Below are 26,791 nucleotides of genomic sequence, written 5' to 3'. Positions count from 1 at the left end.
GAAGTTGCATATTAGGCTGAGTTAGTAGGAAGTATCTAACTTTTACACAAAAATACATCACCTAACACACAGTTCACAAAATGAGTCTGACAGAGATGTTCTCATCCAGTATCTGATACCAAACCTCTGGCCTGCCGAGCTGCCAGTATGTAACCGGAGGAGCTGTGTCTCCGGCTCCGGGGAGAGATGTGGGCATGGCCTCTCACCAGAATGATTAAGCCGCAGGTCTGCCCTTTCTCAGTAAGGTCACGGCTCTGATGGGTTTGACTTGTCAGACAGCTGGCACAGGTTGCACTGGCAGTGCTGAGAAAGAGAGACTTATGCCCACCACTAATCTCTATTTTTTACAAAACACCAGCATGTATCGCCGCATATAATTCTGCTTCTTAAAAGCTGAACAAATGGCAGCAATGCAACACTTATCTTTGGTTTCTTCTTATCTGAGCCTACCAGATATATTCTGATCCTGTTTGTTAAAAGGGTGGTAGCGTAGCTTGGGTAGAGAAAACTGGCTGTCGACCACAACCGCACACCAAATCTCTCTTAAACCGCTCTCAGTGTAGTTCATAACCTTTTAATTGCAACCTACCAGATCAAATATTATTATTCACACCGTTTTGTTCCATTTTTGTCCATCTCTTTCAGAGTAAACAAGTGTGTTGGATTTTTCTTTTAAATAAAATAAATTAATTAGCAAGTCTGATTCACTGATTCCCACACTGTTACCAGTGCATGAAAGCAAACATTCGTAAAGCGTCTTCCATTTAAATTGTCGCTGCATAAATTTAAATAGGTAATTGGCTCTTCTGCAGTGTAATTACTGCAGACATGTCATGACGCCTACACAAAAGACAACCAATCGCAATGCATTTGCATTTTAGGGGTCTGATTTATAAAAAACCTGTTGTTATAGTCACAAAGTGGATTTCTATCTCAGCTTCAAAAATAGGTGTTTTTCTACTCTTCTGCTATTTACGGCTGTCTAAATAAAGCTTGTATGTGCTGCTCTGACTCTAACTAGTGTTGGTAGCCAACAAAAAGGAATTTTTCAAGGACAGAAATTACAGGAAATATTCAAGGATAGAAATACTGAAATGTCTAAAAGCGAGCAGCCTTAATGGGATGAAAAGAGTTTGTTTATGAGGTTATTCTTTTTTTGATTGTGCCTCCATTATGATGGATGAGTAATATTTGGCATTTTGAAACAGGCAAAAAAAAAAAAAAAGAAGAGGTTCGGTGAGCAGATTGTGTTCACACCACCCATTTGAATATATTTCCACATATGTGCAAAAATGTGAGAGACAGCAGAGACTTTATGATCATATTTTGGTCAAACTTGCAGGGCTTTTCCAAAATCCATGACGCAAATCCAAATAAAACTTCTGAAAGAAGGAAATCTAAGGCACTGTTAAAAAGAAATTCCCTTCTCTCATCACATTATCATGAAGATGTAAGATCAGATCGCTTATAGAGTTTTGTGGAAAAACTAAAGCTACAAAGTAAAAAAATGATCTCTTGAAATTATAAAAAAAAAAGATTACTGGACTATGTTTTACAAGAAATACTATTTCAGTGCTGTTTTTGTATTAATTGTGAAATTTAATAAAATTTTCTAAGTGAAAATTATTTCTACACAAATCGTTTTTCAGTGTATAGAAATTAAGAACTGGTAACACATTTGGCTCAAAGTGAATGCAGATAAAATGTGATTTCTACACAGTATAGTTTTATTGAATCGTTTTCATAGCGGGGCATGTGAAGTGACTTTTATACTGAAGACTGAAGTATCTTGACCTGTGCATTATTATATTCAAATATGAGAAACCGATCTGTATTATCTTTCTCTTTAATTTTGCAGCTTTTCTACTTATGGTTGAACTCAATGCATCAAGGCCATTTGTCCCATTGTGATCTACCTGCAGTAACATCCCCTTGGAGCTAGAGGGCAGCAGATTACATTGACCTCATGCTTGCATTGGACTCAATCTAAAGAGAATTATTAATAAATCATTGGCATATATACATCACTGTAGTGTGACAGGAAATGTGAATTAAATATGTCCCATTACCCTTTACAAACAGACACAACATCCATACACATACTGATTTAAAAATAAGAGGTGAATATAGGTCACAGTATTATATACATAAATATTAGCCGATAAAATAGTACTGAATGTATGCTTGACATAATCTCAAGATTTTTTTAATAGTAGCTGAATATTGTTTTAGATAACCGACATCAATTTACAATGAAAACGTAATGTGAGGAGAATGATGATGTAATTGAGTGATGTTATTATTGCTTGATGTGCCTGACCCAGTTGTCTGATAAGCTATTATTGGCAGAACATTACATCTGGTTTGCCATATCATACAAATATTGTGAAACAATGTGTGTGTTTATTAGTCATGTAGTCCCAGTACTTTCCCAGTTCAGTCTGCTGTACTCAGGAAAACCAAAGCTTACAAACTCAGACCGCAGTCAGTCTAAATTAGAGCATCTGTTTCTGACTCCACCCATCAACCCACTGATTCAACATACTGCCCTGCCTGCAAACTGCTCGCATTTCCTCCCCCCTCAGACTTTTAAGAAAAATGGTAGAATTGAAATAGCAAAATGGTTTATTTAAAACTGTTGGAAACAATAATGCTGATATACCATAATGATGGGTTTTAATTTTACAGTACATTTAATATACTTATGGTAAAACCTATACATCGGCATTATGTATTATTGTTCAAAATATCAATAACAGTAAACTAACAATATTGTTAATGGAGTGATTTATGCAATAACAGAGTGGATTAAACTGTTTTGTTAAACGGTGTTACTTTATTATTCCCATCATTTCAAATATTTGTTTATTTGCCTCACCTATTTATTTGTTGTGTTGTCTATTTTGATATTTTAAGAACTGCCAACCATAAATTAAATAGCATCTAATAAATCAAAGTTGAATTACATAAATATAATGAATGAATTAACAGAATAATGTGATAAACTGCTATGAATAAAGTAAAGTTTACAAATAAAACATTAATAATAAAAAGATCAGGTGTATAAAAACAGAAATAGAAATATTATAAGTACAGTGACTTTCTCTCTACAGCAGTGGGGAGTGAAGGCTGGTTCTTGGAAGAGCCACAGCCTGCGGAGTCAGTCACATTCTTGGCTGGGATTCAATGACTGAGCCAGACACACACAAACACTGAGCGAGGGAGAGAGAGAGAGAGAGAGTGAGAGAGAGCGAGCTAGAGGCTGTGCTCGCCGACTCACTCATACTGAACTGCAGGGGCAGAGGAGCGGAGGCGACGCGCCGTGTCCGGCTGCAGCGATCTCTACTCGCAAGGAAAAATACGGATTTAAAGTTGGCGGATTGTGTATTCGACTCCTGAATTTGACGTGGGACAGGTTCGGCTCCCCCGTGGGATAGTTTCTCTGCAACTTGCGCGCTTTTGCTTGTGTTAAACTTGAGTTTTCAGTACGCGTCTGTCTGTGGATATGGACAGAAGAGAGCCCGCTGCAGGGGAAGAAGACGCGCCGGTGGAAACCTTCGTCTGAGCGGGGATTTGATGAAGCCGTATCGTTCTTCTTGTGCTTGTTTTCACAGACTTGGATTTCGAGACGCGGAACCGGGACCTTTGAGTTGTATTTCACCCCAGACGCTCGGTTTTAACGACAACACGGTTCGCGAAACATGGAAACAGTAGCGCGACAGAGTTTCCAGCCTCACCCTGGACTGCAACAAACTCTCAAACAGTTTCACCTGAGCTCCATGAGCTCTCTCGGCGGACCGGCCGCGTTCTCCGCCAGATGGCAACACGACCTGCTCTTCAGGAAGGACGGCAAAGACGTCCCGGAGCCCGTGCTGCACCTCCCCCCCATGCAGCCTCCTCCGGTGATGCCCGGGCCGCTCTTCATCCCGTCTGACCGCTCCACCGAGAGGTGCGAGACGGTCCTGGAGGGCGAGACGATCTCGTGCTTCGTGGTGGGCGGCGAGAAGCGCCTGTGTCTGCCGCAGATCCTCAACACGGTTCTGCGGGATTTCTCGCTCCAGCAGATCAACTCTGTGTGCGACGACCTGCACGTCTACTGCTCGCGCTGCACCGCCGACCAGCTGGAGATCCTGAAGGTGATGGGCATCCTCCCGTTCTCCGCGCCGTCCTGCGGACTCATCACCAAGACAGACTCGGAGCGCCTGTGCAACGCGCTCATCTACGGGGGGACGTACCCGCCGCACTCCAAGAAGGAGCTGTACGGCTCCATCGAGCTGGAGCTCACCGAGAAGAGCTTCAAGATCTATCACGAGTGCTTCGGAAAGTGTAAGGGTCTGCTGGTCCCGGAGCTCTACACGAGTCCCAATGCGCCCTGCATCCAGTGCATGGACTGCAGACTTATGTACCCGACTCAGAAATTCGTGGTGCACAGTCACAAATCGCTGGAGAACAGGACTTGCCACTGGGGCTTTGACTCGGCCAACTGGAGGGCGTATGTCCTCCTGAGCCCGGATTACACGGGGAAAGACGAGAAAGCGCGTCTGGAGCAGTTCCTGGATGACATTAAGGAGAAATTTGACTTCGCCAATAAATACAAGCGGAAAGCATCACGGGTGAGCCAGTTTGTTGTATTTTGCTCTGGATAAGGGCGAAGTTTTTACGTTTTCTTATAGTGTAGGCTACTGCAAGTGTCAGATGTCCATGACAAGCCGTTTCATCTCTTTAAACTAACTAGCGTCTGTGTTACTGCTAGTTTCTGCCCTTGTAGTAAGCCAATAACAACTATCATCTTTTCCAGTTTCATTAAAAACTTTTCATTCCATACATATTTTGTAATGATCAGGTTTCAATTCATACTTCTCGGCAGCGGCCAGAATTTTTGCTTCAGATACCAACTATAGCATTTCCGTTTTTCTAATTAGCCTATGTATCAATATTAATTTTGGCTTACTAGAAATAGTTCAGCTACTTTTATATATGGCATTTTTTTATAGAATCAACTGGATCATACTAATTTACTAGACATTCTGAATAGTTATTGCATCTTGCAAGTAAAAAAGCAATCGAAACTAGTGAAGTAAGCAATTAGAGACATTTAAAATATTCTACTCCCTTTTGGAGTACTTATTAGTAGTCCAAAAATAAGTATCAGAAGCATAAAAATAGATATTGTTAAAATGGCTTGCCATAGTCATCTTCAGATGAATGCTTGGAGACACGAACTTCGGACTCCACAGTAAGTAGTTATTTGGCAGACGTACAGTGCACTTCTTATAGGGACAGTCCCCTTGGCACAACCTGAGGTTAAGTGCTCTGGGGCATTGTGGCGATGTCCATGAATCACCTCTGCTGGTATTAAAGCAGCAATATTAAAGTTGGCAGACTAGAGGTTTAAAGCGCTATGCCACAACACCAAGGTGAAATTTGTATGTCTTAGGTTTTGCACTGGCATATATTCCAAGTAGTGTCACCTTCCCTCCTAGATGAGCGCTTGGAAAGGGGCCAAGAGTGTCAGTTCTTTGGTGACCCAGTCTTCAGACTCCAGAGACTATCAAGATATTGGTTTCCCAGTCCAAATGTTACAACCTGATATCCAGGAGAGGGGTGAGATGTGGATTCTGCGGGCGGACGTTGAGATAGAGTAGCCATCACAGTGGCCTAAATTTAATGGCATGAAATATTTAACTTGAGCAGATCAATGCAAAAAATCGCAGATAGTATTTCTAGGCGCTTTCCACCTGCTGTAATGCTTAATTGACCAGTAACTAACCAGTGGTGTCATGACCTCTGTCCCATTGGCCTTTACTGTAGATACAGTGCGGAGTGTGTAAACAAACAATCATTAAGAGCCATTAAAGGCCAGGGTGCTCAGTTTTCAGCTCTCCCTCTCTCTGTCTAGTGCTTGTTTTTTATCATCTCGTTCTCCCATCTGTCTCTCGAGCCCAGCATGACTTCTACATGTCCCACGGCAACGGCGTCATGTTATGGTAATTCTGAAATGGGTCTTTTAGCTATCTTTTAGGTACTTAATAGTGGATGTGCTTTTAATGATTGGGCCATTGAGGGTTTAATCATGGGACTGCTGAGGGAAAACATCATGCTCCCTGAGCTGCACTCCAACCAAGTTTGCTGCTTAAATATGCACCATAAAGTTCATTTCGGGGTATTTTTAGAAGGAATAATCCGATAAAGCAGTCTCAGGCTGATTGTTTTATGTTTATCTGCTTTGGGTTGTCTCCAGTCTCGGGTTACTCGCATGTGTGGCGGCTCTTCTTACCCTTGGGGCTCTAATGCTTGACTCTTGCAGCAGACAGGGTCCTGTTTGTGAGGTAGAGGATTAGAAGAAAAGTTTTTTAGTAGTGTGCCCCCCTCCAATACACACACACATATACACTCAGTGAATGACAGGCCTGGTCATTTACATGAACTGTTTTCCCTGAATGGAGCTGATGATGCAGGGATTGGAGTATTGTGGTGGAAACGGAATATGAACCAACAAAGAGGTGCATTCACTAACATCTCCTCCCTCCCATCTCTCTGTGATCAGCCCCCCACCACCTCCCCCACCCACGAGCTCTCACCCAGTTACATTCCCTGTAAGAGTGGAGCGAGAGAATTTAAACCTAGGCCCGTGCTCCAGCGTGTTTGCACACATTTGCCATTTTCTGTCTCTTTTTGCACTGATGATGTGTGTCATAAGTGCTTTGCCGATTGAATGGGCCCTTACGGTGAATGACGTTGCCTCGTTAACATCGAGCTGTTTCCCTTGGTCTCAAGTGAGACCAAAATGTCCTGGAGCTCTCTGCATTATCACATTATCAGACCCCCCACAGCAGGCTTTTATTCATCTCAAGAGCTTTCCTGCCTCTCACCACACAAGAGGGAACACTCTCAAACCGTCTGGAAATGGAAGTGGAATACATCTGTATATCCATCTAGAAAGAGGGAGATGTGGTGTATTTTTACATGCGTCCGCCCAGCTGGTCACTCCTTTGCCAGGAAGAGTCGGCGATTTGATATTGATGACTTCATAATGGCCTCTACACAATTTCATTTGCCACCAAGATGTTTGTAGAATAAGACTGAGGCCTGAAATGTAATAGATCCAACTGCAAAAATGTAAATACTTGTAGATATGCTATTTTGATTTCATATTTTGTCAAGGGGGCCTCTAAAAACTTTGAATGGTTTTGAAATGTCTCCTATGCGCAAGCAAAAAAAAAAAAAATGCAATGAATTCCTGTGATTTAAAAACCAACAGCCATTACTCCAATCTTCAGTGTCACATGATCCTTCAGAAATCATTCTAAAATGCTGGTTAGGTGCTTTAGAAACATTTCTTATCATTAACAATGTTAAAAAAAGTTGTGCTGCTTAACATTTTTGTGCAAATTGGAATATTTGTTAAAATATTAAATTATTATATATTTAAAAATATATATAGATATGCATATGCAACCTTGCATAACAAGCGTGTATCTGGCCTAAGGACTCAACATGCAAGTGATGTAGACATAAGTTTGTTTTGCATTTCTATACTGTGTTGCTGTCTGGGATGCATGCTCTGTGTGATTGTGACAGAGCTGTTTTGTTTTTTTGCTGAGTTATTTACAGATCTTACTGTTCCTCATCTGTGAAAAGTAGTCTGGCAGTCTCTCTCTCACTCTCTCTGTCTCTGGGTGGGGTGAAGGAACTTCCCCTTTCTCTGCTGCTTGCTGAGGGAAGGTCACAGACTCTGTAGTTACTCAACCTCCCTCGATATATGTGTGTGTGTGTTTGTGTGTGTGTGTGTTTGTATGTGCGTGTCTGTCTGGTGCTTTCAGTCAGCGATGGGAAGATGCAGAAAGACAGAATGTTCTGTGTCCCTCGCTTAGACACACACTCATAATTAAGCGTAAAATGTACCTAGCCATTATGTTCTGTCAAGCTGTCTTGGGTCTTTTAATACTCAGTGGGGTTTGTGTGTGTGTGTGTGTGTGTGTGGGGGGGGGGGTACTGTAACACTTACTGTCTGAGATCTCGTTCAGAGGGTTCAAAAGAGTTTGGCTGCTTGGTAAACAAGGCTTGAGTTTGCTGATCTGTAGTATACAGGTTCAAAGTGTAAGCTTAGGTGTAGAGTTGGCTTCATGAGCTATCACGATTACAGTATATACTGATAAAAATGTCTGGACGTAATTGTCAGGAGTGGCGCTGAATGATTGGGTGGATTAAAGATGAAATAGCTTAAGACTCTGGAAACAAGTGAGCAAATGCCTTTAAACAGACTAAGCATTTAAGCTTTGAAAAATAATTATTACATGATGCACTGATGAATAAAACAAATTAATCACAAATAATAAATATTCGATGATATTATATGTTAATATGGCAGATGGAAATGGCTTTAGAGTCAATTTGTTGCTTGCTTATCGTTGACATACAGACCGCAAAATCTATTTTACATTGCACTTGATCTATCCTGTAGCTAGATTTCACACAGGATGCGTTTTTGCATTATATCGCCACTATTTTTAAATTGTTGGTCAATGTAAATATGTGCTAGATGTTAATTTATACTTATTTGTTCTAAATAAATTTTTAATGTATATCCCTATTATGATTGTCTTTTCACAGCTTATTCACATTGACAAATGTACTTGACAAAATAGTTGGCATTTTCATTTTTCAGAGCAGTAAGGACGAGAAAGCCCATATCATGAGCATTTCCCACTTAGTCATGCATTTGATTCCCCCCTCTGAGTTTCCTGTTAAATGTGGAGGCGTTTTATCAGAGGTTATTTAGAGAGTTTTGGCAGACGGCGCGTTCTTGCCGCCAGTGCAGGAAAACCGCAGCTCAGTGACGGGAAGGGAGAGTTGCGACAGCCACATTCCAGGACCACCGCTCCCAAAGTGCACGAGAGACTGATTATGCAAATGAGAGTATGAATGAGCATGAATGAAGCGTGCCCTCTCACTCTCTTTTTCGCATTCGCTGCACATCTGCCGACACACCTAAACGTGCACACCAACACACACGCATGTCTGCTTGGTATCAGAACTCTTCCACTGCTGACTTCTCATCTCCTCTACAATCAAGTGTTTTTTTTTTTCTTTAATTCCCCCCAGGTGCTGGAAGTGGGTAGTAAACCTCTCTAATCATGCAGTCATTAAAGCAGAATTTAACCGCACTCAGCCTTTGAAGACGTTTTCTCACTTAATCGTTTGCTCTTTGGAAACAAAGCTACATAATTTAGTCTAAATCACGCCCTTGAAAACGCTCTTGATGAACACCTTGCATGTTCGTTTTCTTTCTTCCATCCTCCGCGTCCAGTTCGGCAGGCTTGTAATTTTTATTCCGGAGAGAGTGTGGCATCTTTCCAACCACAACTAACCTCCCCCTCCCACCTCCCCAAGCACCTCGGAGGATTCTGGGATATCTGATGGAGAACTGAGAGGGTGCAAGAGCTTTGGGAGAGGAAGCCAGTTCCCTAAGGGGATATTAGGTATGTCCCGTCTCATTCGCCAGGCATATCACTCTTAAGCCATACACACACACTTACTCACAGCGGACAGCTCAACTCGACTCGGCTCAGCAGCAGCTGGCCTCTGGTATGCATATCAATGGCCGCAGCACCAAAAGCTGCATTTGCGCATTTCTCTTCCTCCCCTTCAGAATGCGAGGGGCTCCACGGACACGGATAGTCCTGCAGCTGCCGACGATATAAACCGGAGGATCCGTCTGAGAACTGAGCTGAACGGCTGTTCTGAGACCTCACGGGTCAAAGTCTTCATAAGTAAGTTCCAGAACTTAGACTCGTGAGGTCAAAGACCTGCAAGGCAGAGAAACGGACCGTGTGTTGTTCAGTCGGTTACTGATATGAACAGGCTTTTGTTTGGATATCCACAAGGGTCATTTTTATTGTTGCGCAAGAGTGCCAGACGAGAAACCCGAACAGTTTTACTCCGTATGAAACTCAGCGGAAGAAAACATTGTAATCTGTTGCTTTCATAACAAAGCTTATTCTTCCCACTGATCCAGAATAAAAAAAAAAAATCTCATGTGTAGTCCTGGGTGGTTATTAAATTAGACCTAGTTTTTTTCGGGAGTGAGCAGCAGATGAGTGTTCTAACGAGACTCCTTTAGGTGCTAATTAAGATTTTTCAAATAGTCCGTCACTGACAAGCCCGAACTGATGGATCATAACTGTGATTAACCGGGCAACGAGAGAAAATATGTGACTTTGTTTTAGAGATAAGACACGAACATCTCCCTGGAACAATTCAAACCCTAATTGCATTTGTGGCTCTAATAGAATGCAAATGCAAGTCAATTCATTAGGTTCTTTTACATTAACAGTTCAGTTCATGTGTGAAGATTCACGCTTGGCTTATTTGCCACATGCTTGCTAATTTGAACAGTTTTTCACCTCTGGAGCTGAATTTTCAAATCAAAATGGCACTTATTCAGCTTTGCTGTTCAAAGTTATTTTGCAACCTTAGCGGGAAGTACGACTTTCACAGTTTTTTCCATCGACTTAAAAATATGCCTGAGAGAACAAATATATTTAAGTAATAGACTTCATTCACACTAGGTGCCCTATTTAATTTGATGCAAACAATTCAAAGTGAGGCTGTGAGAGACAGAAGTACAATATGTTGTCACATTTCATAACTTTCACAATATATAGGTCTAAGTTCTAATGTTTTGTCATTTGAACAACTGACATCCATTTACGTAATAGTTCAACTCAGTGAGCAGACTGTACTTCAATCCCAAAGAACCTCATTTTAATTCATATCAAATGAATTATTAAATATGTTCTGTACTCTTTCAGTCTGTTCCAAAACCCAGCTGTCTTTTTAGGGTGCATAATAATAATAATAATAATAATTATTATTATTATTATTATATTACTACTAATAATTATTATTGCTATGGTTTATAATAAATAAACAAAATAAACAACAATTTATGATACATGTGAAATAAATAATTATATACTTTTTTAAATCAATACATAATAATAATAATAATAATAAGAAGAAGAATAAAAATAAATAAAATAAACAACTATTTATGGTGCATGTAAAATAAATTATAAGTTTTTATTTATTTAAAATCAATACATAATAATAATAATAATAATAATAATAAACAAAAAACATTTTTGATACATGTAAAATAAATTATTTTTTATGTACTTTAAAACAATACATAATAATAATAATAATATAGTTATTATTATTATTATTATTATTATTATTATTAACAACTTTAAATAAAAAAAATACCCTAATATAATAGTTTTGCCTCCTCCTTAGATAACTACCAGATAAGTACCAGTGTAGTTAGTATGTTGCTTAGTAGGCAGCTCACTAGATTTTGGAACTCAAAGCATTGTGAGTCAAGAAAGCTAACCTGAAGCCCTTACTGCCTACACAGTTACAGAGCTTCTTAGTGAACGAAGAAACATTCGGATTTCAGTTATAATGCAATTGAAAACAAGACTGTTCATATTGAATAATTGTTCCCTCTTACATAATTTCCCCTCGTCATCCGCTTAAGCTGTGTTGTGACATTATATCACACCCTCTCTCCTAGGCTGTCCACCCCCTCCCCCAGGATGCAGAAGCTAAGATCTCATTAATGTCAGATGGAGATAAACACAGATAAAAGAGAAAGGTTCATCACGGGGCATCCTCTCTTTTCACACTCCTTCCACCCAGCCCCCACACATGTGTGTGTGTGTGTGTGTGTGTGTGTGTGTGTGTTTGTATTGGCTGGCCTTTGGGAAAGCATTCATATACCTGCCTGATAGGGGTGGCTGGGGGAGGTGGAGGAGGATGTGATGGGGGGGGGGGGGGGGGCAGACAGATGAGTGTGGGATGGAGGAGGGGGCTTTTTCTATGTTCAGGGAGGAGGGGTGGGAAAATAGATGCGTTTCGGGGGTTCCCTCGGTAACTGTGATTGTCAATGCGAGACTGGATGTGCTAATACGTAAGGTGTGAGGTAAATGTTTGATTTATTGAAAGACATTGTGAACATTTAATGTCAGGCAGACTGTTATGAGCTGCTCCTGTGTCCTAGTCACACCAGAATAACAAGTCCAAGTCAATGAATGAATTAACTAAACAAGTAGGAAAGAAAAGGAACGGGATCCAATGTTCTGTCTGGCGGTTTATTTCTGCGTCATGCGCTCCGTTTTAAATAAATAAATCCTCATTCATTGCTGCTTTTTTTGCATTCTTTCATTCATGGAGCTGTAGATATGCATTATTAATGACAGTTAAGCACGAATAGGACAAAACACATTTTCCTGGATGAGTTTAGCTTTGAAAAATTCATCACTGAACCGAATCACCTTCCATTTCAGCCTCTTTTTGCTCTTCAGCATAAAGATGATAAGATTTGCGATTGTTATTGACAGATTTTTCTGTATTTTTAAAGAACAATGTTTTTTTAAAAGTCGACATGACAGTCCTGTAACTGAAATTACAGAAGTTTTAACAGTTTTATGTTTACCTTTAAACCTCACTTTTTGTACAATTTGTGTGGGATTTCCAGCTGTATAGTTCTGGAATACTTGGTTCTGATTGGCTACTTCTCTTTTATGCATATTGCATCCTGTATGAAATTTGCAGCACAGTTCTTTTTGACTGCCATTGATTGAAGATTGCAGAGCAAAATAAGTGTTTTTTGTGTGTGCATGGGGATTTTCTGCTATGTCAGCTGAGCCCTATTGTCTTTGTGTGATGGAGTGAGTCAACCTTTAGCTGGCAGTTTGGGTTTGTGTGTCTAAGAGCAGTCCGACACATGACCCTTCCCATCAAACCCCTCTCTATTCAGACATAGAGACCAATCAGATCCCTCCATACAGCTCCCGTCGGACAGATGGCTGTCTGACAGAGGCAGCGTGACATACACATGACATGCACATTGAGAGACAGTGACACTTCCTCAAACTGAATGACAATGAAAAAATAAGATATTTTTGGAGTCACACTGCCTTTTTAGCAGCTATCTATAAATCTGCTTGAGGGAAAGTTTATAACACAGTAAATGTGAATGAAGATCCTAAATAAACATTCCAACTTATTCGAGCATTTCCAAGTGAACATATATATATATTGCAGAAAATATTTTGTATAAGGAAAGTGAAAATTAATTTAATAATATTTGTAATAATTTGTGCATTACAGCTTTTGTCATTAACCTGCTTGCAGAAAATATGTATGTAGTATTTACACTATCATTAAAAAGTTGGGGGTCAGGAATTGTCAGAAAGTAATATTTTTTTGAAAAAGGTTTTTTCTTTCTTTCTTTCTTTTTTTTTATCAATTTCACATAAATGTTATTCTTTTGAACATTCATTTAGTCAAAAAATCCATATGATAAAATGTAATAGCTGCAATTATTTATATTTTAAAATATATTAACATGGAAAACTGTTATTTTAAATTGTTAATGTTTTACAATATCACTTTTTATAACTATTTTTTATTTTATTTTTATTTATTTTTTATCAAATTAATGCAGCCTTGGTGAGGATTAAAGACTTAAATTGCAAAGTACAAGTATTCCTGTAAATTACAATTGCAACATGGTAGTATTTTAATTAAAAATATATATATTTTAAATATTATATTCATTATTTAATTTGACTGTCTTCTGTTTAGCATATGCACATGTACTATGCAAGTTCTTAAAGACTTTTTACAGGCATCTAAACCTTGTAGACTCAGCATCTGAAAGAAAGAATAGACATACGACATCCTTCCTCACCCCGTTCTAAATGAAGCGTTCATCTAGATCCAGTGGCACTGGTTTGAGAAGCACCATCATTTGGTTTGGTTAGTCAGACTTATATAACTGGCGTTCTTTGAAGCGTGCCCCGCACAGAAGGAGCTTACTTGATAATGTGTAATTTGACATTGAAATGAGTAGACAGACATACTATTACAGTACACGGCTAGAAAAAATGCAACTCAAATCCTCTAGTTTTGTTTGCTGAGAATGGGTTCGCAGGGTAGCATGAAGCGCTGCTGTCTAGGCTTTTGGCTACATGTACAGAGGAGAGAGAGGGAGAGACAGATGATGGCTTTGCTATCGTGACTGCTGTTCTGATGTCTGTTCCAGACCGGCAGCAGGGTATGGATGATGTTAATCGTACAATTCAGCGTCAGTGTGCGTAAAGAGGTAAATACATGAACTCACTCATAACTCCATCTGTCTGACACCCACCAAATGCTTCATCATTGAATCAGAACTTCCACACATTCACACATACCCTTTTTCTTCTAAATGGTGATAGATAAGAGCCAGTTTTTCCACTAACTTCTTGTGAGCAGAACAGTGACGTAATTCTCTAGCCTACATAACCTGCCCACAAAAACATGGCACAATTTTGAAAGGATATATTCAAGCGTGTTTATGTAATCATGAATCAGAAGTGACGATAAATAAAACTCATGGCAATCAATTCACACACGATATTTGTAAATAAAATATGTGAAAATGCAGCCCAGCATCGAGCACTTCAAATGTAGCTTTTTTTTTTTTTTTTTCTGTAATAGGGATGTTTCAGTTTTTAACAAATTTATTTTGTTTGGGAAACTTTGTGGTGCAGCTAATTTTTCAGTTTTGTTTTACATAATCATTTTAATGTAGACTGAGTTATTCTTGTTTGGACAACTTTATGTGGTGTAGCAATATTTTTAGACCCAAAACCGTGTTTTCTTTGGTAAAAACATATCGGCGGCTATGCTTTGGTTTACTAAAAGGTGAGAAGCATCTAAGTTCACAGACGTGTAGGTTCCACCATGACATCACTCACTCAGGTGAAACCCTGACCGCAGAACACACAGTAATCTTGTTCCAAAGTTGACCTTTTACAGGCCACAGGCCAAGAATTACAAGATTACAGGCCACACAACTGGGGCAGAGGGCGAGTGTGTGCTTGTGTATGCGGACGTTAGTCAGTCTAACCACACAAAGGCCTGCGCTCACACCCTGCCTAAATGAACAACCACACCGCTGCGGTCTGAAACACAGCACGGCTCTGCCATTGATGTCTCCTGCATGTTTGCATTCCGTCAGGAGGCAAATCAGAGTCTTTTTGTCTCGTTTTGTACATGTGTGAGTGTGTTGTGGTGAATGTTAAATAAAGCGAGGGTGCAGAATGTCAAGGGATGCTTTGTGTTTAGGGTGATGGAGAGCACACCAAAGGTCCCAACTCTCATCCTGGGGTTCGACTGGGCTCCTTTTGTCCTTCAGACATTTAAAAAGGATCAGCTGGGGCTCAGGAACAAGACTAAGACTAGAGACAAAGCCTAGGCATGAGACTATTGTATTGGATTTGGTCTTCACGAGCCATGCTTCATTTTCGTATTTTCTCCAGCCTAAAGGACCATTCACATTAAGAATGATAACTATGATGTTTTAATAATCATTCTAATGCTAGGAGAATAGGGAAGTCCAGACCACATCTATAATGAACTACACCGAGGAAAGATATTGTTGGAATAAATTTCCAGCTGATGAATGATTAAAACATTCAGTTGCAGATTATGTCAGCACATGCTTATTGTTTTGGAGTCAGTATTAATTTAGTTGTCTTTATACTTCTCGTTCTTGGTGTAAACAAACCGTAAGGCTAAAATAGCTAACCTAATCGTTTGATACGTTAAGATGTAGCATCTAGCACAGAGTGAGAAACACAATGCACAGAACTAGTAGACACATAGTCAGCATTGCGCACTGTTTTAAGGGTCATATTTACATAAAAACAGCAGCTGTATGTATATTTTGAATCATAAATGTTCACATTCAAATGTAAACATTCAGTTAACGTCTGCATGTGAATGTTTTTGCTCGGAAAATGACTTTGTTGATGTATGTGCTGTCAGGAGAATATCTATTGTAGTTCAGTACCTAGGCTTATGCTAACACTTATTTTTTTTATTACTCTGTACAGATTTTTTATTTGAGAAATAGAGCCTTTGCTGTTTTACCAGACACAACAATACAATCACTTCATCACTTCCTGGTTTGCTGTTGGTAAAGATGTCTGCCAGTTAAAGCCCTGCGGCTGTAGTGGATAGCTAGCGCTAGGCGTGACACAGAAAGCTTGTCATTTTGTTCTTTGATTAAGGGACACGGTGTATCAGTTCCAGCCTTAAAGCCTGCAGGCTATTTTGGTTTTGCTGAACAGGTAACAAAAGAATGTCTGTCTCTGTTCAATAGCACCCTTCCCCCCATGCTTTCTCTCACCGGAGCCTCTGCTGTCAAACGTTCACAATGGCTCGCTAGTCGGTAGCCCACATGAATCTTGTTGTGGTTTTTAAATCATTTCACATTGTGGTTAGCAAATTACTTTTCATTTTGAATTCATAATTAGTTGAATTGATTTATGAGACAGATGCTGGTGGGGTGCAGGACCAATCCGAGTTCTGACGGAATTAGGACTACATTTTTCTGCAATGTAAAATAAATTAATTAGTAAAATAGCTTTAAAGTACAGGAGCACAATTTGTTGCTTATTTCTAATTTTATAAGACACACTTTCATGTTAATGTTTTAGCTATTTTAGACTTTTGTTTCGCAATAGGTGTTATTTAAATTAAATGGGCCAGGTTTTGGATGCAGCTTTGTCTGTCTAATACATCGGGTGTCAGTTTCAATTCAATTCAGTTTGGTAAATCGCTGAGGCATTGTTTTAGCGAGTTCCAGATGGACAAAATCATTCAATATCTTAAGTCACATTACAGATATAAATACAGTTATGAATTTAATTATGTTGACTTTAATAGAGGAATTCCTGAGAAGAGATTGGACAAATTCAGGTCTGGTCACACTTTTTACCCAATCAAAAGAAGTTCAGAAAGGCCATGAGGTTTATGGGTGTATTTGTGTACGTGAATGTGCTCTCGGCTTACTCTGGGTGAATTAAAAGTGTTGGAAACAATGGCATTTAATACCATTAGCATCCGGGCTAGTTTGGTGCCTCGTAGGTCATAGATCCCTCGCAGTTGATACTATTCCAACCCAGTACCACTCCTCCAAATGAGCTGACAGCGGACATGCTAAATAAAACAATGTGTGTGAAACCAGAGCTGTGTGTTTGTGTGTGCCCATGACTGGAGGTAAAGGCTCAGGTTAAAGCCACGCGGCCCTGAGCTCGGCGCTAACCTGTAAACGTTCTACGCCACCACTACAGTGGAATCCATTGATTTACTGTCTGAAACCACTCCTCGCCTGCCCATGCATGTAATCTCGCACTGAAAAGGACTGTCACACATGCTCACATGCAAACACAAGCACACACAGACATGGAATCGGAGAGAAAGCTGAACACAATCTCTGCCGGCTCTTTTTTTTACCGAGAGGAAATTGAAGATAATTGTACCCTCCAACTAGCCTGCCCGGTTTTAAAGGGGCATCCTATATCTTGACAATACTTCATTGTTTGCACTCTATAAGGATGTCTGGATGAAGTACAACATCTGACAGTAGAGGGATTTAATTACAGGTTACTACTATTTACATTTGCGCTGTGCAGACTTTTGTAGTACTGGTCTGATGTATCGTCCCCCTCTCTTTTTCTCCCTCTCTCTCTTTTTTCTTTTCACTTTGACCTTTATCTCACTATTAGGCCTATCAGTCTGTTTAATTATCTCTTTACCTTGGCTTCTAACAATTCGTCCTATCAGTAGGTCAAGGTTGTTGCCGTTTTCTGCAGCTCTTTGCCAACAACATTGCGCTTCTAAGTACTGAGGTCAAAACTATATACTATTAATAATCAGCAATCGCACTGAATTAATTGGACTTATTTGCATAAAAGGAACCTGACAAGCATGCTTTTATCCCCAAGTAGTAACATAGCCTTAAAGAGTTCTAGTTTCAAGAAAATGTCAGTGTTGTGTAGGTTGTTTATGTTTGCATTCTAAAATTCAAAATTAAAGACTGCACAAATGGTTCCCTTTTAGTTCATGAGTTGAATTGAAATTTGAATTAAATAGTTGAATTGGAATGACGGGAAAAGAAAGTTACTTTCTTTGAATTTCTTTGAATAATGTTTTTTTTTTTATCTGAATATGTAACTGAATATGTAACATCAGCTAAAGATGAAAACAAATAGTTACCCACTGAACGGTCTAATAGTTAGCACATTTTTTTATTTTGCTTTCGGCACATTTTTTATTCCATACGAATCTGTCCAGAACTGTTGGATATGGTTTATGGTGTCTCTTGATCTCATCTGTCTTGCTCGTTCCCCTTTCCATATCACCATCCATTTCTCCATTCATCTCTTCTCAGACGCTAATGGACACATTAGCCTGTGTTAGCTTCAAGCGAGCTTATTATGCAGCCCAGGCCTTATCAATTCAGTTCTGTCTCAATTAGCATCAACTTCACGCTGCCTCTCTTCGGCCGCAAGGAGCTTAATCGATCTACGACTCAATGGATCTCCTGAACGATTTCGCACAGACCTGGCCAACACTTCAAAAGGATTTGTATTCAATGTACGAGCATATTTAAACACTTTATATTTATAATGACCATTAATATGATAGCTATCAAAGATATATAGATGAGGTGTCTTTTAGAGCTGGTAATATTTCAGTTTGACTGCAGTTTGGCTTGGGCTTAGCTTAAGTGGTGCGGTCGATTGCAGAGTGGCTTTTAAAGCAAAACTAGAGCGAAATAGCGAAGCCGTTCTTCAAGCAACGATTACATAAATTTTGCAAAAGGCTTGTTGTTCCCTCAAAGTCTGATTAAAGTGCAAGGGCAATTTGTTTATCCACTCACGCCCTTGTTAAAGTCTGTGCATGTGTGGGGGAGTATGGCCCTGAGATCTATTGATTGCTGCAGGAAGCACATTCTGATGTTACACGGGGCTTCCTGAATTTGATGCCGTCTCATTAGACATCGTATGTGAAGGCATTTTGACAGTGTGTGTGTGTGTGTGTGTGAGAGCATGTATTCTTACCTCCCCTCTGACACAGAGACAAAACAGCTCAGCCTCTGTCCTTCCTTAAAGACACAACAGCTCTCCAATGACACAGACTTCTGTCTCGCTTGCCAACAATAATAGGCTACAGCTCAGTGTTTTTCTAAATAACAGCCACAAAGCCACCACATTCTGCATCTTATAAAATCGCTTTTCCACAACTTTAACTTTTAATTCCATACCGTGCTGTGCTCCATTCACAAATGAATTTAGGATGTTATAAATTCCAATTTATTTACTGAAATTTAATTGCATTGAGATAGGAAAGTTTGCAAAACTACAATTCAAATTTCAATGTAAGAAAGCAGAATTAAAGTTTTTTTTTTTTTTTTACTAGATCTAAAGACAGTGAGAAGTAAAATAAAGAAGAGGATCTAAGCCAGCAGGTTCTATTCTTGAGTGTGTAGTTTTTGGCTGCAATGACAAAAGAACACACACTCTTTACGTCCCCTGTGCAGGGACCTTATTCCAGCTCTGCCTGCTTATCGGATGAAATCAGACCAGTCTCTTTTCTGATGCTCAATCTGTCTCCTGAGGAGGCCAAGATCACTCCTCTGCCTGGGTGTAGTCACTCTCGCTGGACCTCAGCCAGTTCTTCCACTTCCTGGGGCTCTCCATTTACCTAAGGTCTATTCAGTTTGTCAGACCTGCTCTAGATGAACTATACAGTGACCTGAAACAGGGATCTTGAATGTTGTCATTGCAGGCTAATTTGGCACTGGCACAGGCCAGTGGTTTTTACAGCATTGTGATGTTTCCAGTGATCTAGATTTGATTGCTGAGTTGTACCCACACAAAGTATTGTTTTAAAGCTTTGAAAGAAATAAGGTTAAAAGGCCTAAAGTTTATAGTTTATAGTTACTACAAACCAATAGATAGTTAATTAGGTAGGTAGTAAGTAAGTTAGGTTAGTAGGTGTGCAGATGAATGGGTTGGTAGGTGGGTATATAGATGGATAGGTAGGTAAGGAGGTGGATGGATGGATGGATGGATGGATCAGTCTAGATAGACAGTTTGGTTAATGGATAGGTAGGTAGTTTGGTAGATGGTTGAGTGGGTAGGTAGATGGATGAGTTGATAGGTATTTAAGTAGATAGAGAGGTGAGCAGACAGGTTGGTTGGTAGATAGGTGGTTAAGTAGTTTGGTAGGTGGGTAGATAGATGGATAGGTAGGTTGGTAGGTAGGTAGATCATTCCATTGATGGGTACATAGATGGGTAATAAGATCATATTTATTAAAAATAAAATTGCCTTGTGTGGACCACAATATAAGCAATGAATGTCCCAAAATGCATCACCTGTGTTGAACTTCTTTGAATTACAATTGAGTAAATACCTTCCTTACTGATTAAAATTCCTGTGGACAGTTAAATTCACATTCACTCTAATGAATTTAAAGGAAGAGTATTTAACTACCTTCTTAGAACAAGTGCAGTGATGTTAAATGTTACAAATTATCATCGAACACTTTCTCTTTGCCTTCCATCCCCTAATTCTCATTCCGGATGGAGCTCTCCTGTCCCCATTCACAGGTCCCATCCCCCTCGCCCCTCTTTTATGCCTGTAACAGTAAGCCTTGTGATTGTGCCCCAGAGCGAAGGCTCTCCCCGAGCTGAACTCATTTGGAACAGAATGCTGGCGGCTTCGAGGGAAAGAGCCAGCATGTTCTAGTCAACCTGCTGAGCATTCAGCAAGGCCAACACCACTCTGAGACTCATGGGTGCACACATACACACACAGACACACAGATGTCAGCACAACTCGAACAAACACACACTCCAATCAAAGCTCCTTTGTACTGTCCTCTCCCAAAGACAAGGGCTGCCAAACAACATCAGCAGCAGCAACAAGCGCAACAATTCGCCATCCACAAAAGCCCTCACCATGCAGGAACTGTTGAATTTGCTTAGGAGCCAGTTGTTGGAGCATTTTGACACCGTTAACCAACTTGAAAGGAATCAAAAGAGCAGATTATAAAGCAAACTCATTCAGTAAAAGGCGCACACTTGTGTTTTTCTTCTCCGTTCTCATTTCAAAAGGCCCAGTGAAAAAAAAAAGCCAGCATGAAAAGTGTTTAATTTCACATTGACGCTTGTGTAAACAAATGATCCTCTCAGCCAAAGGTGATCGCTCTTGTGAAATCATTGTGTGGAAACTGACAAACGATAGTGACCAAACCCCACTGCGTACCGGCTCATTGTGCGTGATTGACGGCGCATTGACCGAGGATGATCACAGCCATTCACTCACGCTCGTGTTTAATAGCAACCCAGTTTAGGATTTGTTTGGCAAGTAAATTGTGCCACTGAACTTTGAAACATGAGTTGGGGCCCCAGACGCGGAGACAGGGAAGTGATTGGGCTGAGCAGAGCATGCACGCTGATAAATGTTTATTTAGATTTCGATAACATATCGGCCGGCCTCTTCAGCTTCTGTTGAGTGGAAATGGCTTGACTTCCTGTCTCTCTCTTGTTAATCTCTTTCGGCCCATGATTGAAACAATCTATCAGAGTCAAGCTATCAGTCGATCGCAGTCAAAGACCCCATAGATTGGCTGCGAGAGCTACAGAGAGACATTCTCATGGCTGAGAACCTTCAAAATTGGGTTCAATCTGAGCTTTGATTGGCCGTCTATGTGTAAATAAAAATACAGTCCTGAATGGAATTCACTGAAGGGAAAGTACCAGGTTTGTGCACAGCAGCACTCAGACCTTTTCCTGCTGAGCGTCTCAGGAGTGGTATTTCCTCCGTGAGTTCAAATATCAGGAAAACGCATGTCTGTGTGTGTGTGTGCCTGCCTGTGCACGCCTGGCTGTCACTAAATAGGTATAATTCCAAATACCTCAGTGACAGAGTTAATGTGGTTGCTAAGCAAATCTGCACTTCCTGAGCTAAATAAGAGTTCCACTGACTGCTTCCTGGCTGTTGGGCTGGAAACACATGCTCACACACACTCCAACCCTGCTACAGACATACAGTGGTAAATGGGGCTTTGCTAGTGTGCTTATGTAGAGAAGAATTGCATTACTAAGGGGGGATGCCCAACTAATAGTTTTCACGCTGTATCCATTTGACAGGAAATTAGCATTTTCCCAATTAAATGATCACCGCAATTATATAAGATTCCGTTGTATATTAATTCACTTCTTTTCTGTTAGGTTTATGTTTAAATTTGGACCCTTTGACCTTTTACTACTCTAGCCAATGCTAAAAATGACACTAGCCATTACAGCATGGGGCTACGTAGGCATGTGTAACCCTGTAAGGTAACATTACAATTCTACCGTGCAGCCATGCAGACATGTAAACCACATGTGTGTAACGGTCTCTCACATTGAAGACGGCTAGCCGCTCGTTCCGTGAAAGCCAATCCTGATGGAGTGGGTCAACTGTCCATCATGCTGGAGTGAGATTTCATAGCGTCTAAGTTCTTTAATTACAGAAGTGAAGCAGTGGAGCCAGACCAAAGATCAGGGTGTAGTATGCCGTAGGGTATTAGCATTTTATCAGGTGATCTGAGCTAGCTGGTTAAATTAGTTATAAAAGTAATAAAAGTCATTAATTAAAAGTCTTATTTTATTTATTTATTTTTCGCAATAGCCATGTAACTGATTCTTGATTTGCTTTTTGATACTTTGTTTTGATTAATGATTTCTTGATTATATTTCAACCCAAAACCTAATAAAAAATATTAAATTATATTTAGTTTAAATACAATAAAGTCTAACTTTAAGACATTTAAAAATGCTTGTACTGTCATGTATTTTTATGACAATTTATCAGGCAGTTATCAAGATGAGAGAGAAAAGAGCGATTCACCTTTCATTTTTTAAGTCTTGTTTTTTATTCTGTTATCATATTTATGGCATCATATTTTTAGAACATGAAAAAAACTGAAGTATTCCCCAAAGGTTTAAAGAATTTGAATATTCAGATTTTGTTAAGGTTAGTTATTGTTTAAGAGGGAAAGTGTCATCAATGAATATATGTGTGCGTCTTTGCGTAGGTGGAGTTTTGAGTCTGCATCTGTGCGCTTGCTAGTGTGTGACCTGATTCAGCTAAGTGTGGTGAACTCTCTCTCACTCCACAATGGATCAGACTGCATTACAGTGCGCCTGACAGGCTCTGCAGTGCCACGCAGAGTAGCCATAGCTAATTTAGCGTAATGCTTTTACGCACGGCTGCATTTACTCTTCCCTCCTCGCGGTGACTGGCCCGGGAAGGGTGGCCCCATAGAGGGCAGATCCAGGACCTTTTTAAACACTGATATAATCTGTGATATTTTTGGGCAGATATGGTGAGATTACACTGGAATCGGAGGAGGAGCGAAAGAGAAAGGTAGGTTATTCCCAACAGGAGGGATCTGGGATGCACTGGTTGCTTTGATCACAGGTCACCTCTAAAAGGCTGCTCTCTCTTGGCAACCTCAGAAGATGTTACTCCCCGACCCCCCCCCCCCCCCCTTTCTTTTGTCACTTTCTCTATCATTTCTTTCCATATATTACTTGCCTGACACAACACCACACACAGGCTTGCCACTCCCAATTACTCAACCCTCTTTCATTTAATCCATCAATTCTTTGTCTCTCTCATTTTTTCTTTTTCTTTCTGGCTCTTTTAGCCCTTTAGTTGCTTTTTCTGTACCAGAAGATAGCCCTTGTTTCTTTGCTCATGCCAGTTTTCAACAGGCCGGACTCATTTCTCCGGTTCCAAGTACCTTCAGCATTGTGACATTAGCCTGCATCGTTCAGAGCGCCTCATCATATCAGCTAGCAAGAGTTTTCTTCTGAGAAGAGGATGACATGGGAGATGGAAGGCTTGGAGGGAGAAGAGGAGAGGCCTCTGTGGTCATTGAGATAGGGCCAAAACTGTTTTCTTTAGCTTCAGAAAGAGGCCCTCGCTGCTAGTCTTAGCTTATCACTCTGTTAGCAAAGCACCTTTGGCCTCTGTGGGGATGTTTGTGCCTATGTGGCTGCTCGTGTCGTGGGAGTGGTAGTTAAGGAAGTCTCGCTCTATTTTTAAAGCAGCCACTTTATTCTTTTCTGTGTTTGATTGGGAATGATAGAAAATTATATAGTTTAACTTTTAAATTTGAACTAGGCTCATTGAAAAAAAAACATGGCTCTATCTACATTTTTGCAATTTCCAAAAAATTTACCAAAACAGTAAATTCACTGTCCACGTGTCCAGCTGAAATGAACACTGGTGGCAGTGAAACACCAAAAACCTATATTCATTTTCACTCAAATTAAGAATACAAGGTCTTATCAAAACAAATTTTCACAATATTGCCACATGTACACATTTCCTGTGAGGCTGGGTTGTTTAGCTCTTATGAAAATTAACCATGGTTTTATTATAGGAAAAGTATAGTAACCATGTTTTCCTTGATGGATTGATAACCATTTGAAAAATTACAGTTTTACCATGGTTTAACTATGGGTAGTGTAGTAAAACCATAGTTACACATTGGTTACCATGGTTTAACTACAATAACCATGTTTTTTTTTTTGTAGTAAAACCATTGTAAATTTTCATAAGGGAAATGACATATCTCATTATATTACCAATGCTAAAACATATCTGTGTCTTTGTATTTTCCCTTAGCCTTCTGTTAGTTTAGAATGTGCTAACTGTTTAAGATAAGCTAATTTAATTAGCTAGATCAAAATGCACAGTGTGGCACCAAATTTAGTCTTTAACATCACCAACCCAATTGTATTTGATGGGTTAGCATCTAGCTAAAGTCAAAATTAATTTAAAACTGCTGTGGAAGCTTCTGCTTCACATTCCCTGCCATTTTTTTAAACCACAGAAATGTTGAATGATCACAAACTGCTTCTCTTCCACAGAACAAGAGGGTTGTGGGTAATATCACCCCGATGCATACATTCACACTTTGAAAACCCACTGTGAATAACACACAATCTGGGTACCTTTAGTATAGGCTAGTTATTTTTACCAACTGTGCTTTGGGAACACCAATCCTTATTTGCATAATATTTAGGACGGATAGTATGCAAATCGAGTAGTAGCCAGACTCTCCACAACACCCTGATCATCACGTACGGCTTGTTTGTTTTCAGAGGACGAGAGTTAAAATTACAATCAGAATAGGATTAGATAATCAATAGGTTTAATCAATCCTCCTATCTAATGCATACCCGTGATATCACCTCCAGTCAGAGAGACCTTTCTCCAGGTCTCAGCAGCAGCCGGTTCTCCGCATCTCTAAAGCCCCTAAAGCCGCTTTTCAGATTATCGTCAACAACAGGTAATCAGCACCTCGTCTTGGCACGAAAGGCTTATCAATTGCAAAGTGCACACTATTCACTTTAACTACCTTTTCTATAGAAACATTCACTTCTCGTGCATGAATGAGCATCCGTCTTAATGTTCAACCACAGCCCCCTGAGGCTCACCTTAGCTTAGGGTGGTAGCAATGTCATCAAAGATTTATTTCTTTTTGCACGAGTCATACAAATTAAATCAAGATTTGGTTTTGGCAACTCAGTCTGCATTCATGGGTTAAACACACTGGCCTGCTTTGCAGACCGCAGGGATGTTTTTGTGTGTTTCATTACGCAGGCTTATCTGACTAGCGTGTAATTATTTCACCCCCCCACCCCTCTTTAATATCCTAAACTAATAGCATTAGCCAGCTGTTACATGCATCTAAAGATCCGGCAAAGAGATTGAGAGACATCCTCAGACAATTCACAGCGAATATATTTGATACAAAAAATAAGGAGTGCTTATCCATTCAGAACACCCACAATCATTTATTTGAGAGAAAGTGATCCCATCTTCTGAGCTCGCTGTAGTATAACCATACAAAAAGAACTATGGCAGTGTAAAACTGAGTGTATTGTTTTTGGGTATGGATGGTAGGGACAAAGACAGCAGAATAATATTTTGCAATGCAATTATTAGATATTGTAATAGAAGTATTGTAGAGTTCTGTCATGCATTCATTGGTAAAAATCAAGCATTTTATAGTCCTTTGTAAAGTTAATGCTTTGTTTATTCTTGCTTTTACTAAGCCTTCTTCTCTTGTTCGCTGCATTTGTTATAGTGCAAACCACTGCAAATGTCATGCAAATCTCAGGGGTGAAATTGAAACAGATATATATATATATATTTTATTAATAACAATGCATTAAAACTGTATCTATGGCAAGGTGGAGGAGCATCTTTAGCCCATAATGGCTGAACCTCAGGGCTGAGATTACTCAGTTTTTTCTCGTAACAAAACCCCCAGCTCACCCTCTGAAGTTCTCAAAGTGCGAACGCACTAAAATCGCCCCCAACTCAGTATCTCTTTCTTTCCCCTTTTCTCAGTTTCCTTTAAATATGAAATCCTGACTCATATTCTTTTGTGATGAAGGACGAAGGAGCTTTTCCTCAGGCAGGTGTCTGCGCATGGGTCTGTGTGTGAAGGGAGGGGAGGAGAGGAGTAGAGAAGAGCCATCCTGCAAAAAATGAGGACAGACACCGTAATTGGTGATAATGGCTGAGGTAGAGAGAGTGATTCTCGCTTGGGGACAAAGCGGCCTTTATTGCCTGTGTGTATCTGACCCTTTCACACGCAGCAGAAACTAGAGCTGGAAACTGCAGATCTTACTGAAGATTTTACTAGAATGTCATTTGGTTTTAGTCATTTGGGAAGTCGTGGCCTAATGGTTAGAGAGTTGGACTCCCAATCGAAAGGTTGTGAGTTCGAGTCCCGGGTTCGTGGAAAACCTGGAAATATCAGTGTTAATTAAATCTTAAAACATTATAGCAGAAGTATGGAAATTTCT

General features: G+C 39.9%; 1 protein-coding gene across 1 annotated transcript in view; it reads left to right on the top strand.

The window, feature by feature from the left end:
- Positions 1 to 3,195: 3,195 nt before the first annotated feature.
- skia (v-ski avian sarcoma viral oncogene homolog a) overlaps positions 3,196 to 26,791 on the top strand; it is a 64,252-nt gene continuing 40,656 nt past the window's right edge. The window contains exon 1 of the mRNA XM_052564091.1: positions 3,196 to 4,613. Within this exon, the coding sequence (XP_052420051.1) occupies positions 3,702 to 4,613 (912 nt within the window). The 5' untranslated portion in view covers positions 3,196 to 3,701. The remainder of the gene's footprint in view (positions 4,614 to 26,791) is intronic.

Source organism: Carassius gibelio, chromosome B8 (assembly GCF_023724105.1).
Source record: "Carassius gibelio isolate Cgi1373 ecotype wild population from Czech Republic chromosome B8, carGib1.2-hapl.c, whole genome shotgun sequence".
In the NCBI taxonomy this organism is placed as follows: domain Eukaryota; kingdom Metazoa; phylum Chordata; class Actinopteri; order Cypriniformes; family Cyprinidae; genus Carassius; species Carassius gibelio.
This window is presented reverse-complemented; position numbering and strand designations above follow the sequence as displayed.